This window comes from Molossus molossus, unplaced genomic scaffold (genome assembly GCF_014108415.1).
Source record: "Molossus molossus isolate mMolMol1 unplaced genomic scaffold, mMolMol1.p scaffold_m16_p_5, whole genome shotgun sequence".
In the NCBI taxonomy this organism is placed as follows: Eukaryota; Metazoa; Chordata; class Mammalia; order Chiroptera; family Molossidae; genus Molossus; species Molossus molossus.
Genome location: NW_023425388.1, coordinates 42,836,351 through 42,851,989, shown reverse-complemented (window position 1 = coordinate 42,851,989; position 15,639 = coordinate 42,836,351). Strand labels below are relative to the sequence as shown.

At 38.1% G+C, this 15,639-nt stretch overlaps 1 protein-coding gene across 8 annotated transcripts in view; it reads left to right on the top strand.

Moving 5' to 3' along the window:
* Positions 1-15,639, top strand: part of TBL1XR1 (TBL1X receptor 1) — a 159,039-nt gene that overhangs the window by 111,935 nt on the left and 31,465 nt on the right. For 4 of the 8 annotated variants that reach the window (XM_036243048.1, XM_036243050.1, XM_036243052.1 and 1 more), the window contains exon 3: positions 5,707-5,809. The exons of 1 other annotated variant lie outside the window; for it this stretch is intronic. In XM_036243048.1, coding sequence (XP_036098941.1) covers positions 5,752-5,809 — 58 coding nt within the window. In that variant the 5' untranslated portion in view covers positions 5,707-5,751. Of the gene's footprint in view, positions 1-5,706; positions 5,810-8,157; positions 8,292-15,188; positions 15,360-15,639 lie in introns of those variants that run through there. 3 more of the 8 variants (XM_036243053.1, XM_036243055.1, XM_036243054.1) reach the window with 3 other exon arrangements.

The following is a 15,639-nucleotide window of genomic DNA, read 5'->3' as shown; positions in this document are numbered from 1 at the left end:
AAATAAACCATAGTTTTAGTTCAGAGCTGATACACAAAAAGTAAATAAGTTGTTGTTTGTCATTAATGCTTTAAGCTATCAGCCAAATAATTTGATTTTGTACTGTTTTGTTTTTAGTTTGATTAGTATTATATTAGAACTCGACTGAACCCTGGCAAGTGTTGTTAAGTGGTTAGTATTGGCCCACACACCAAAGGGTCACAGGTTTGATTACCAGTCAAGGGCATGTACCTGGGTTACAGTTTCTGTCCTGGCCCTGGTAGGTGCACGTAGGAGTCAACTAGTTGATGTCTCCCTCCTTCCTACTTCCCTTCTACACTGTCTCTAAAAATCAATGGAAAAAATATCTTCAGGTGAGGATTAATAAACAAAAGAAGCTGAAATATGTATTTCATTTAGAGTTTAGTGTTTCTTCTTTTTTAACCCTCATCCGAAGATATTTTCACATTTATCTTCAGACCTGGGGGGAGGGGGGGCGCAAAAACTCAATGTGAGGGAGACACATCGATTGGTTGTCACCTGCACGACCCCAACTGGGGCCATGGACGAACCGCAACCGAGGTATGTGCCCTTGGCTGGAATCGAACCTGGGACTCTTTGGTCTGCGGGCTGTTGCTCTAACTGCTGAGCCAAACTGGCCAGGGCCAGTGTTTCTTCTTGAGATTATCAGATTGTTTCTAAATCCTAATGTGACTTTACAGTTTACAAAAGTAATTTGGTAAGCATGATTTTATTTTGTCTAGTAAAATTCTGTAAAATCTTGTAAGATTTAACATTGCAAAAGGTGAAAATGTACTTGATGCACATTTTAAGGTATATTGCCAAAGACTTCAAAGCTAAGTCTTAAAATATACCTTCCTTGATTGTACCGTATTTTATACACACAAAAGTATTATTACCTAACGGTAGAATTTTAATTATTGTTTTTAAAGATGTGGAAAATTAAGGGTAATGCATTTTTGGTGTTGCTGAGAATGTTTCTTTGGGGGGGGGGGCGGGCGGTGAGGGGAATGGAGCAGTGGGAGGCAGATTATAAAATGTTAAAATCTGTTAATCTCATTGTTTTTGATAATTACGGGACAGGATGGGTTCCTAAAGATAAAGAGAGGCAAATTGAAAGGCAGATCCTAGCAATTGTGAACTTCATAATTTTAAAAATCTCTAATGAATGAACAGAGAGTTTTTAACAATTTGTGGTATAAGATGGGTATATATCAGTTTGCCAGGGCCACCATAACAAATTTCTACAAATTGGACAGCTGAAACAACAAAAATTTATTTTCTCACAGTCTGGAAGCTGAAAGCCCTAGATTCAAGGAACCAGTAGGTGTGGTGTCTTTTGAGGCCTCTCTCCTTGACTTGCAGGTGGTTTCCTCACTGTGTCCTCACATGGCTTTCCTCTGTGACGTGCACCCTGGTGTTTCTTCCTTCTCTTACGAGAACACCAGTCATATTGGGTTATATTCAGGTTATTAAAGGTCTACCCTGTTGGCCTCATTTTAACTTAATCACCTCTTTAACGGTCCCATCACCAAATAAAGCCACATTCCAAGACACTGGTGGCCAGGGCTTCAACATAGGAATCCTCTGCAGCCATCACATGGTCATACCCACCCTGACGTCACTGATGGATAAGTTGAGTTAACCTCTCTCCTCACTCATATTTCATTTCCCCTCCACATACACTCACTTAATAAAAAATGTTTTCTATTGATTTGGGAGAGAAGAAGGGAGAGGGAGAGAGAAACATTGATCAATTGCTTCCTGCACACCCCCTACTGGGGATACAGCCCGAAACCTGGGCATATGCCCTGATAGGAATCAACCGGCAACCTCCTGGTGCATGGGACGACACCCAGCCAACCCGGTTACACGCACTTTTTGTTGTTGTTGTTGTTAGTTATGATAGTTTGATATTTTCACAGTGTGTCTTGGTTTTAACAAGACAATTTGACAGTTTTGTATAGCTCAGTGGGTTGCAGGGCAGCAGCTGAACTCTTAATTCGCTTCACAACAGATTGAGAACTCACCCCCAACAAATGAAATAATTTCGTGAGTTTAGAAGCTGTTACTTATCAGGGTATAGGGTCTGTTTGTGACTGCACACACTGGCCGACCGTGAGGACTGCTGTTCACATCACAGTCCTGTAAGCTGTGCAGTGTCACCTTCCGGGGCTTCATTCTTTCTAGTCACTGCATTATTTTACATTATACAGTCCATATTATTCATTTTTTTCCTACACTGAGGAAAGTCAGTTTAGTATTTGAATGACATTTCTGAACACACAGATCTATATATAGAAATGCTGTTCTCATATATGTCAGTGCTCTTACATTAAAATGAGGACCATAACACCGAAGAGGAAATGAAATAATGTCTGAAAGACCTAGCTCCATACATAACATGTAACAATTACTCAGTAAATGCGAACATTCCTTCGCTTCATTTTCTTTAACATGCAAATCAGTGAGAAGCAGTGTGCACACTGGTTAGGAGCAAACATAACTTGATAAACTTCAGGTATTTTAAATTAAAAGGAATATTAATTTTTCCAACACTGTCTCTATTACAGAACCCTGTAGGCTACTTATATTTTACATTCTTTGCTTACCTGAACACTCAGATTCAGGGTGTGTGCTCTCAGAATTTTCTTCCTTCCTCCCTCCCTCCCTCCCTCCCTCCCTCCCTCTTGCTTCCCAACAACTTAGAAAATCATAAGGTCTAGCCCTGGTCTACTTTATTTAGCTATGTCTCCAGCATCTGTCAAAATACCTGGCACATTGGAAGTGCTCAAAGTATTGACTAAGTGGGTAAAATAAAGCTGTCAGAAAATAGTGCTTTAATGCATCCCCACCCCCATAGTTTTTGTTAATTACATAACAGTTGTAGTGTTTACTTTTCACTGTTCACTACCTCACTCCACAAATGCATCTGACTAGCATTTATTTGGATTGGTTTATTACCCCAAAGTGAAATAAGTTCAGTAGCCCCCCCCATAACCCACAGTGTCACTCCGTTCTTACAGTCACTCGTGGTCAGTCATGGTCTAATGATATTAAATGGAAATTTTCATTTCAAATGTTTTAAATTGTGTGCCATTCTGAATAGCATGATGAAATCTCATGACATCTTGCTCTTTCCTGCCTGGGACATGAATCATCCCCCGGTGTCCAGCATCTCCAGGCTGTGTACACTACCTTTCCGTCATTCATGTGTCCCCATGAATTGGGGGGTACAGTATGTTGAATATTCAGGTGATTAATTATACTCTTTGAGTTAATTTGGGGGGGGTGCCTTTTTCTTTCTTTATAACAAGATGTTACTCTTCTGCCATGGTTTCTCATCTCAGTAAATGGAAATATTATCACCCATCCAGATGTCCTAAAAGAACCTTTGAGTCTTCCATTTTCCTCATTCCTGTGTTTAGTAGGTCACCCTGCATGTGTTTGGAATCAGTCGCAGGGCTCGGCTCCAGCTCCAGTGGCACAATCCAGGTTTCTTGGTCTTCAGCTAGATTTCCACGACCCCCTTCTGACTCTGCTCCCTTTTCCAGTCTAGTTTCCTTCCAGTCCAGTCTTCATGTTAGAGCCAGGATCATTTTTAAAAATGTAGATCAGCCCTGGCCAGGTGGCTCAGCTGGTTGGAGCATCATCTTGTGTACTGAAAGGTTGTGGGATCAATTCCCGGTCAGGGCTCATATGTAGGTTGTGGGTTTGAGCTTTGATCATGGCACGTACGGAACAACAGATCCATGTTTCTTTCACATCAATGTTTCTCTCTTCCCCCCCCTCCCCCATCACCCTGTCTCTTCCTCTCTCTCTAAAAATCAATGAAAATATATCCTCTGGTGATGTTAAAAAAAAAAAAAGTCAGGTCATTCACCTCTCTCCTAAAACCTTGTCAGTGCATTAATTTTCTCTAGGTGATGCTTTCAAAGCCCCTCAGAATACGAGTTTTGTCCGTGTTTCAAGCCTTACTTCATGTTTGTTCCTCTTTCCTCACCCATCCCTTTCATTCGCTGTTACTGCTCACTGGATTGCTTCTATTCCCTGCCCTCTCCCCCAAACTTCTGTGTTCTCACTTTGCTCCTGTCTGTCCATCAGGTCTAAACACCAGGGGCACTTGACCTAAGTGGTATTCCCGGACTACTAAATTTGGTTAGAGTTTCCTCTGTCTATGCCCATTGGAAATGTGTTACCTACTTCCTTGTTTGTCTTCCTTTCTGAGATACAAGCTGGGTGAGTGCTTAGTCACCACTCTTTCCACAATTTAGGGCAGTGCATGTTAATTTGTGATTTTAAAGTATACTGTGAACACTGCATCATAAAGGATCCATGCTGTGGTAAAACAGTCAGCATGGGCCCATAATGTTCGATACCCCTTTATACTAGATGTTAGTGGATCCTTTTTTATTTTTTATTTTATTTTTATTTTTTTTAATTCCTCACCCAAGGATACTTTTTTTTCCTGTTTATCATCAGTAGAGTGGGAAGGAGAGAGGGAGGGAGGAAAGGAGGGAGGGGAGAGAAAGAAAGAGAAACACCGATGTTAGAGAGACCCACCGGCCAGCTGACCCCAACCAGGGCAGGGGATTGAACTGCAACCCGAGGTACATGCCCTTGATCAGATTTGAACCTGCGACTCTTAGGTCCACAGGCTGATGCTCTTAACTGCTGAACCAAACTGGCCACGGCTGTTAGTGTATCCTTTTAAAACAAGGGACCAAGAAACTGTAGTCTGTGGGCCAATTCCAGCCTGTTAGCCTTTTATAAGGACTACAGCTAAGAAAGTTTTTATTTGTAAATGCTTGGAAAGACATCAAAAGAAATACTTAATGACAACAAATGATATGGCATTCAAATATCAGTGTCCCTAAATAAAGTTTTATTGGAACATAGTCACACTCATTTATTTACATATTGTTTGCTGCTGCTTTTGTGCTATAGCTGTAGGGTTGAGAGGTAGTGATGAGACTGTATGGCTGGCAGAGCCCTAACATATTCACTCTCTGGCTCTCTGCAAAAAAAGGTTGCTGACTACTGCTTTAAGTCACTTCTGTGACATGAGAATGGATAAGTATAGACATATTTAAGGTGTGTCTTGGTTTCTTTTTTTCCCTTACTCTGAGTTCAAGGTTTAAGGATGTCCATTAAGATAAGAGATTATCTTTTGAGTTTTCAGGATTGTATTCCAGCCTCTCTGTCTTATATACATAGAACTTTTGGAAGCTTGAACATTGTAGGTTAGATATTGACAAAATAGAGACTTCAGATCCTGTGAAATTATGTAGACGAAACCTGCTCACTTCCTGCCACCCCCACCCAGTAGTCTAAAATCAGTTTTTCCTAAATATAATATTCTGATTTTTAAAATTTACAATTTTTACAGTTACGGAGAAACAAAGGAACAGCTTTTTATGCTATTGGATATAATCATTAAAATGTGATGCTAAAGCCATTTTATAAATTTAGAATCATTTTTATCAATATGTTATCTTGCAGAAAAATAGACCCAGCCATGTTTTGGTTGTGAAATCTATTACTAACTATTGGAAATAATTTTATTTGTTAGGTTTCATTATTAGGCAATATAGAACCTTCTTTTTTTCATCATTTAATAAAATCAAATGGTTTTTACAACATTGTTTACATTTTGTTTAAATATTTTATTGAGAAAATACTTAATTAACTTTGTTTTATTTTTAGGGTTATATCCTGTGTTGTGACCTCATGGTTTAAGTGGGAATAAAGATGAGTATAAGCAGTGATGAGGTCAACTTCTTGGTATATAGATACTTGCAAGAGTCAGGTGAGTACTTTCATAAAGTAAATAGGCCTCAAATTATTTTAATATTTTCAAAATAACCTTTTATGCATTTGAAATTTGTATCAGTCCAAACCGTTGAACTTTGTATGTTTCCTTAAATGTCTGGACTGCCATTTTGAAGCTGTGTGTTACTGCATGGTTTAACTCTCTGACTCTTTCAAATATGTTGGAATCATCTCAGGCAAATATTTGTAACAAATGGTTTGGCTTTCACTGTTCAAAGACCATTTTTATAATTTGTTCTGAAATGAGATTATTGTACACAGGAATATATAAACTCTCAGATATCATCAATTTAATAATGTATAGTCAGAAGCCTTAGCTAAATGTTCCTGGTCCTAATTATAGTTAGCATTTCAAAAGCTAAATTAGCCATATTTTTTCAGAATGCTTTTATAAGTATTATTCCAACTGATTAAATGTATCCTTGACCTGAATTCTTACTAAATGTATTTATTGAGGGATAATTAATAAATCATTGAAAGTCATTTGTAATAAATATTAAATGAGTGATCATCCAAGTTTTCTAGACAGATTAAGAGATGTTATAAACAGAAGGAAAATTATAAGGGAAAATATGGAATGGATTAAGAAAAAAAAAGTAACAATATAAGAGGTTAAACTTGGGTTGGATGGGTCATAGGAAAAGATTGACTGCCATGGTAAGTGCAGATTAACATGAGATGGAATTATTCAGTGCTTGAAACTGTCATGCTGGAGTGGTTGAATTTTAGAAATTATAGCTTAAATTAATTGGAATATTTTAGTAGTAAGATGAGGTGTGGTATAAAAAGGATAGTTTTGGTGGTCATGTGTGAAGGAAGATAGAAGGAATAGAATAGGAAATTGAACTCTCAGTTTTGGTTTTAAAGCTCTAGTTATTCTTTTTAGGACTCAGATTGTTGTCCTTCCTTATATAGAGAGTGCAGACATGGGCCTCAATCTTAGATCCCACTGCTTGCTGAGCTGTTCTGGCTGTACTCCAGTTCTGAGCTTTCTTTTGGGTGGAGGTTTTCTGTTCTCAGGCACGACCACTGCTGCTCTCTGGCCTGGAGCAGCTGGGAAATTGATGTCCAACAGGCGCAGGGAGGAGAAAAATGAAAATAGCCAACTGATGCAGAATACCTTGCTATGAAGCTCTGAAATTAATAGATCTTGTTATTTCTTTTTCAACTGGTAAACTGGTATTGAAGGCAGATCCAAAGAGGACATCTATAGACTATGTTGAATAACATAAAATGATTAATAAAGTGGAAAAAGGAGATACCTAGCGATTTTACATATATAACATGTATGCACATGTCTGGGTATTGTTAGGTAGTACTTTTGGACAAAATGGAAAGAATTTTTTTGGCCAAAACAAGCTACTTTTTCTGCCTTTGAATCTGACCACTATTGAAGCCAGAATGTTGAGGCCTTGGACACTAAAGCAGAATACATTGTGAAGGATCAGTGGATGGGAAATACATTGTAATAGTTTCTAGGTATATTGTAAAGGTGGTTATTTAAGTTGAACCACATGTAATTGCTGTTTCAGGAGATCAGAAACAGTTGCAAAGCTCAGCAGCATCCTGTGCAGAGGTGAACATAGGGCAAGGTGAAGTTAGAGATGTTAAAGAACACTCAAATCTTCTTTCCAAGTGGAAGTCCATAATTTGATGTTTTATGCTGCTACAAGAAAATACAGCAAGTAAAGGGGGCAGTAATATAATAATCTGGATTATTTTCTGAAAGAGTGCTAAATGATTAAATATTATCAAAAGTCTTAAGAACAAAAAAAAGAAAAAGTCTTCTTAAAATTGCTTATGTTCTCAGAAAACCTTTCTAAATTCCAAGTCTTAAGGTGTTTTATGTTGCAGTAGAAATAAAGCAAGAATTATATTTTAAAAAGGTTTGTATGATAGACTGATATTTATCATATTAAGTCCTTTATAATTGTTTACTGTATTCTTAGTTATTTGTTGTGTATTCTTTAGAAAGCTTTATACTTTATACAGCAGTGTACTGGTGATGAAGTATGGTGTTAAGCCACATTTCTTAAACAAAACCAGTTGCTTCATAAAATTTGTAACTTTATAGGGGAAAATGAGGCTTGATTTGTGAGAGACTTGACACACAGTGATCAGTTGCCTCCCGTACGTGCCCCGACCAGTAATCAAACCCACCTTTTGTGTACGGGATGGCGCTCCTCCAACCAACTGAGCCACCGGGCCAGGGCTCAACTGATGATATTTTGACATGGCAGTTTATCTAGGAAAGCAGTTTGCCATAAATTTAAGAACCACCTGTACCGGAATTCTAAAGTTTGATCCTTTGACCACCTGCATCAGAATCACTTAGAGAATATTGGACGGGGCCCAGGAATCTGCATTTTACAGATGCCCCAGATGATTCTTAGGCATAATGAAGCTTGAAAGCCACTGGTTGTAGGACAATTAGAACTTGACAACAAAGTTGACAACAGGTATGTAGCATGTTCACAATACTTTGACAGAAAAGTTTTATCTAGTAACTGTTTTAAGAGAAAATAGCATAAAATGTATACACATTGGGATTTGAAATGTGAGACTATTTCCTAAAAAAGGGAGTTGCCAATAAGAGTGGTGTATTTGTATTTGTAGATAAGGTTTTGCAGGAATTTTGAGGCATGTTTATATCATAAAGGATACTATCAGACATTCTTTTGAAATTATTTCTAGAAATAGGTGGTGGAAAAGAGTTTAAGAAATTTATAGTCTGGCATCTGGGGACAGGTTTCCAACAGAGCTTAGCATCTAACCCATCAGCACTTGCCACTACTCCAAGGCTCTTTCTTTGTTCTGATTTCCATTTGTACATAAAAATTGCCATTTTGGCAATTGATTCTATCTTGGAATCACTTAGTCCAGAAATTTCTTCTCTGGGGGTTCATTGTATTTATCACCATAATTTACAAGGGATACTTACTGAGAACCAGTAAGAAATATGATGTAAATTGCTGTTTTTAGGCCATAAATATTTCTCTTAAAAGATTTAAAGCAATATAGAAGAAACTAGAATCTTGCTATTTTCCCTATAAAAGAATACTGAATTGGATTAGGAAATAAGAAAAAAAGAAATCATTATGACAAAGTATCTGGGCAGAGATATTAAAGGGCTGGTTTGTAAAGACTTACACAAAGGAAAATAAAATTTCCTTTCTGCTTGTCTCATTATCTAAAATAAATTCCGAAAAATACCTTATGAATATTTGGTTTAGTTTTGATAAATGTGAGATTTAGAAGTAATGTTTTTCAGTAAGAATATCTAATACTTGTTCTCTGCAAGCCATGTCTAATGTTGACTGGACAATGGTATCCATCTCCAGAGATGATAAAATTGCTTAAATTATTTTCATCTTAAATACTTTATGTGGTGATCATTCTGTTATGACTGTTATCAGCACTAGAAGATATTAACTGTTAATAAAGTCCCTCTCTTTCCCTCCAAATACTTAATTTCTCAGATCTTCAGTTTCTGCATCCATAAACTTTGTTGCGTGTTAAAAAGGGATTGCATTGTGATATATGGCCTCAAATGTATTACAGACGTTTGAAATAAGCCATCCTCCCCTATTCATTAAAACTAATACAGAGAAAAGTATATTTATTGTAGGATGTTTTTATTAAGTGTTATGCCTTTTTATTTTTCTCAGTTTTATCTCTAGAAGTTTCACCCTTAGCAAATTACTTTGCTCATCGCCATTTTGTACTTTTGTGAACTAGAGTTCCATATTCAGCAAATATTTCCTAGGGGATAAAATTAGTTTTTTTGTTTTCTCTTTTGAGATGACTTATAAATTGAATGTATTGCACATGTAGTACTGTAAGTAACCATTGACTTGATATAATTAATGTTTGCCCAAAGGCATTAATAATTTGATTGCCCTAATAGCTCATATCTAGCAACCATATGCAGAATAAGTACTAAGTAGTACATGCTAAATTGTATCTATATAACAGAACCTAATACGGTGTTACTTTTAGAAGAGCTAAGCTGGTTTGGACCTTTTAAATATCCCCCCAAACCTTCTTGCGTTTTCCACTTCCCTTGACACTCCTGTAGTTATTCACGGTTTTAGTTTACTTTCTTCTAGAGAGGTTGTTCCTGGCAATTATTTCTTAACTTTGTGGCACCTATTTTTCTTGTTCCTTTGTGTAATATGTAATTTTATTTTGCCTAAATTGTGTATTTGGTTTGGGGGAGAATTCTTTATGGTAGATTTAATTATCATCTATTGCATGTTTATTTATGATGTACTTGAATGTTGGATGTTATGAAGCAGTTGTTTTGTGCATCTTCTGATTGAAGACTAACTGGAAAATGCAGAAACAGTATGTCCTTATTACTGAGTTTTCTAGATTGTGATTTTGTATACTGTTATTTTTTAAAATCCTCATGTTTTTAGAACTGAGGTTAATCTTTTTTCTTTTTCTTTTCAAGAACTGAGGTTAATCTTGCCATACAGTCTTTATGAGGAGTATCCATATATGTAGTCTTTTTTTTTTTTTTTTTTAATCCTCACCCAAGGACATTTTTCCATTTTTTGTTCAATAGAGTGGGAGGGAGGGGGAGAGAGAGAGAGAAACATCGACGTGAAAGGGACACATCAAGTGATTGCCACCCGCACGACTCAACTAGGGCTGGGGATAAACTGCAACCGAGGTACATGCCCTTAGCGGGAACCGAACCCGGGTCTCTCTGGACCGTAGGCTGATGCTCTAACTGCTGAGCCAAACCGGCCAGCGCTCCATATATGTAGTCTTAAAGGGTTTGGTTCCTGAACGAATATCTTGGCTCCTGCCCCCCACCCCTCCACTGTTTTCTAACCTTTACAAAGGGACGTCGCGTCTCCCTGGATGTAGACCTTGCACTGCATCACACCACTTTTTCTGAGATGATGCTTACTTCCCATGTTCTATGTTTTTATAAGATAATCTGTCAAATACAACCCCCCCCACACACACACTTTATTTAGAAATATAAATGTGATCATTGTAGTCTCAAACTAACCTCAATCTTTATGTATAACAATACGATTTCTAACCTACAACACCAAAACCTGTGTGTGTGTGTGTGTGTGTGTGTTTAGTGATTTTTGTATTAACTCCTACAATAGCTAGTGAAATGGCAGCAGTCAAAGACAGTATGGTTTCTCTTGGCTCAGATAAAAGTAACTGGGCTAGATAAACATTCCTTTCCACATATCCTCCTTATGGTGCCGTTCATAACCAGACTAACAGTGGACAGGATGGAGTCACGTTAAACTGGCTGTCATTAATGTGCCTCTAGCCATGAAGAACTGGAGTGAGGAGCTCCGGATCTGAAATGTTCACCTTTAGCCTTTCTTTTAATTTATGAGTAGAATTGTGAGCTACAAAAGAACAAATAGGTGTACAGAGTTTTGCTTTATAATCAAATAAAATATGCATTAACATTGATTCCACATATAGTTGTTGTATATACGACTAGTTAATAAACAGCAAGCAGTTGTCATAAATGCTGATGATTACAATACCTTTATGCTTCCAAATCAGTACTTCTCTTTTTGTCACCTGAATAACTGTTTTTCACTGATAGAGGAAATTCCAAGTACACATTCCTACTAACATACTTGTTAAAAGACAGTAACTTTAATAGATGCCAGACAGAATTTGTCCAATCTTAATAGTGATCTTCTTGTTATTTTAGGAATAGCCAGCATAGTGAGAGTAAAAGGAAACATATAAATTTCAGATGGCGTTATAAATTTGCACAATTTGGGGGGAAATCAATTTGGCAGCCATGAAAACTCCCTTTAAAATACTAATGTCCCTTTCAACTTTTGAGAGAGTCCTTCCTAAGGATAAAAAGAAATTATACCTGGCAAAAACCTATACACATAGATATTTGAGGTAAGATTCTTTTTAAATAGTGGGCATTGGAAAAGTTCAAATATCTAGCTGTAGGTTGAATAATTTACTAGCTGAGTATATTTGTCGGTTGAATATTATGATAAAATTACTTCATAAAATATGATTTATATGAAATGTTCATTGTTGTATATATTTTTAAGAGCAAAATTATGGCACAAGCCCGGCTGGTGTGGCTCAGTGGATTGGGCGTCATCCCATGGACTGAGAGGTCCCAGTTCAATTCCTGGTCAGGGCACACACCCAGGTTGCAGGCTTGATCCCCAGTAGGGGGTGTGTACGAGGCAGCCGACTGATGTTTCTCTCTCACATGGATGTTTCTCTCTCTCTAAAAAAATCAGTGAAAACATATTTTTTTAAAAATTAGGGCACAAAATTTTACAGCCAGTGTGTTGTATATTGCTGAGGAAAAAACAGTATGTAAAGAAAAATGCAAATACAGACATATTAATAGTTATATTTGGGTTGGTATTGTAATATTTTTTCTTCTTTACATTTCTCCTTTCCTCTCTTCTTCCCTTTCTTCCCTTCTTCCTTTTCTAAGTGCTGGATCTAACTCTTTAATATCAAAGGTCCCCTATAGCACCCCCCTCCCCAATTTCTTTTTACCTTTTCTAAAAATCTAAACATTTGTTTTTATTTTTCTTAGACAGTATATCTATGAGAGGAATTGACGGATCATATTGTAATTCTAAGTTTAGTTTTTTTACTTTTCAATTCCAGTTGACATACAATATTATATTAGTTTCAGGTGCAAAGCATAGTGATTAGACATTTATATGACTTAAGAAGTGATCCCCCGATAAGTCTAGTACTCACCTGGCACTATATGTAGTTAATACAATATTACTAACCATAATCCCAGTGTTGTGCATTACATCCCCATGACTAACAATTGTGGAACTTCCAGAGTAAACAAAATCTGGGTCTGTAGGACAGAGTGGGAAAGGGATTTGGGGGCGTGTGTGTGTGCTTTTTTTTTTTTTTTTTTTTACTGAATTTTTTTTTTTTTTTTTAGAGAAGAAGGGAGAGAGAGATAGAAATATCGATGTGAGAGAGAGACATCAATCGGCTGCCTCCTGCACACCTGCTACTGGGGATCAAGTCCGAAACCCAGGTATGTGCCCTGATAGAGAATCGAACTTGGACCTCTCAGCTCATGTAGTGATGCTCAGTCCACTGAGCCCCACTGGCTGGGCCAGAGGTATTCTTTTTTATCCTCACCCAAGGACAACCTTCCTTTTTTTTTTTTTTTTTTTGTTCAGACAGTGCGGGAGGGTGGGGGTGGGGGGAGAGAGAGAGAGAGAGAGAGAGAGAGAAACATCAACGTGAAAGGCACACATCGAGCGGCTGCCACCCGCACGACCCAACCAAGGCCAGGGACAAACTGCAACCAAGGCACGTGCCCCCAGGGGGAACCGAACCCGGGTCTCTTGGGACCCCAGGCCGACGCTCCAACTGCTGAGCCAAACCGGCCAGGGATGGAGGTATTCTTTGTATCAGACTTGCTCTTACCCCTGGAAAGAAGGGGTGCTATTTTAGGCAATAAGACCAGACTTAAGTATTTCACAGATTTAGGTTGATCCCTTTTGCCTTCTATTTTATAAGTCACAAGCTGTCTCTGAAAAAATATTTCCTACATATGTATATTTACAGATACATGGAAATATTTTCTAGCATAAACCTGGTTCAAATTTTACATTTGTTTTTCTAGGAAAATTTAAGTCATATGCTTTGTCTGGATTCATAGGTTTTCTGATGTGCCAAGATGCATTATAGTAGAATTGTACTCTGATTTAACAAATATTTATTGAGTACTGGATATATTAGGCAATGTTGTGTTCTTCCAGAATTATAAGATTACTAGACATAAATCCTCTCCTCAGGCACCCCAGCACACACAGGCACAGAACCATAGACACAGACAGGGTGGTAAGTGCTATACAAGTTAAGGATTAGCATGGAAGGGAATAATCAGCCTAAGGGCAGTGAAAGGAAGGACTTCACTGCCATTTAGTTAGGAGAAAAGAGCGTAGGAACACACAAGCCCAAAGGCATGAGATGACACCGCAGCTTCAAGGTGTTACAAGTAATGTTAATCACTTGAATTAAATGTGCAGTGGGAAGAAGTGGGGAGGTGTGGATTTGGGAGATGAACCTGGAGGGATAAATAAGATCAGATTGCGAAGTAACAGTGTGGCATACTTAGAGTTTGGCCTTTATTATGAAGACCAAAGGAATCACTGACAGTGCTCAAGTAAGGAGTGATAGGATCAGTTTTTGTTTAACAAGCAGTATTTTAGCTGTGATGTCACAGATATATGAATTGGGGAAGAGACAAAAGGAATTTAGGGTAGTAATAGTCCAGGCGAAGAATCATGGGGACTAAACTCCAGGTTTTGGCGGAGAAAGAAAGCCGAGGACAGAGAGCAGAGAGGTGGATTGATCGGATTTGGTGGCTGATGAGACACCAGCGGCAGGGGTAGGAGTGAGGGTAACTTTCAGGCGTAAAGAAGTAAGGTCAGAAACTTCTTTAGTTCTTAATCCTCACCAGAGGATATTTTTCTTTTCTTTCTTTTTTTTTTATCTTCACCGGAGGACATTTTCCCATTTTTTGTTCAGATAGAGTAGGGGGGTAGGGGGAGAACCATCAATGTGAAAGGGACACATTGAGTGACTGCCTCCCGCACGACCCCAACCAGGGCCGGGGACAAACTGCAGCCGAGGTACATGCCCTTAGCGGGAACTAAACCCTGGGTCTCTCCGGACCACAGGCTGATGCTCTAACCGCTGAGCCAAACCGGCCAGGGCCAGAGGATATTTTTCCATTGTTTTGTTTTGTTTTGTTTTGTTTTGTTTTGTTTTGTTTTGTTTTTAGATAGAGTGGAGGGTATTGGGGGGCGGGGGAGATAGACATCATGTGAGAGAGATACATCCATTGGTTGTCTCCCTGAGGACCCCGACTGGGGATCTGACTCGCAACCCAGTTAGGTGCCTTTGACCAGGAATGGAACCTGTGACCCATAGAGCGGGCCTACTCTCTAGCCACTGAGCCAATCCTGCCAGGGCCTGTTTGACTTCTTACTGTCAGTTCTGGAGGGAAGATTCTGGTGGCAGAGGCTTTGGGAAGGAGGGACTCTAGAGGGGAGGAAGTCTGCAGGTGATGAAAGGTTAAGAAAAGCCTCTAAGGTCATATATTTCTAAGGAAAAAGTTGTAAGGAGGGGAAGAAGAGAAGTAATTTTGAACATAATGATTTTAAACTGGCATTTAATACTGTGACTAGAAATAAAGGAAAAATGATAGTTGAATCCAACATTTATTTACAGAGTGTTTAAGTGTTGAACCTTCTTTAGAGCAAACATAATGAGAATTGCCAAACAATGCTAATGACAACTTCAGGGTCGCTTTCTTGCTATTGGAGAACATTTTAAGTACGTGCGTAAGCACTGGTGATAGCTTCTCTCCTGTCTGACAGACCAAATTGAGTATATATGCAGCTTTCCAGCCCAAAACTGAAATCTCTTGAATATCCACCTGCAACTCTCAAGATATTCTTGGACATAAGCTTGGACCATGTCATCTAATTAAACAAGGTTTAAATGTAATGATTTTTATTTTTTAAATTGTACTCATGAATTAAGAGAGTGCTGAAATCTTGAACTTTGCTACAATTTATCAGGCTTATGAAATCAAAACACTTTTAAAACCTTGTTAATAAGGTGTCTTAGTTGTTCATGCACTACTGACACCATTTTCTAACACTAAGTTGAAACAGAAGAACAATGATGCGATTTTTTTGTTTGTTTGTTTGCTATTAGTGAACAGGAGCTCACTCTGCCTTAGCTTTATTTTTTACAATATTCTAGCTGTTTAGTAGGAAC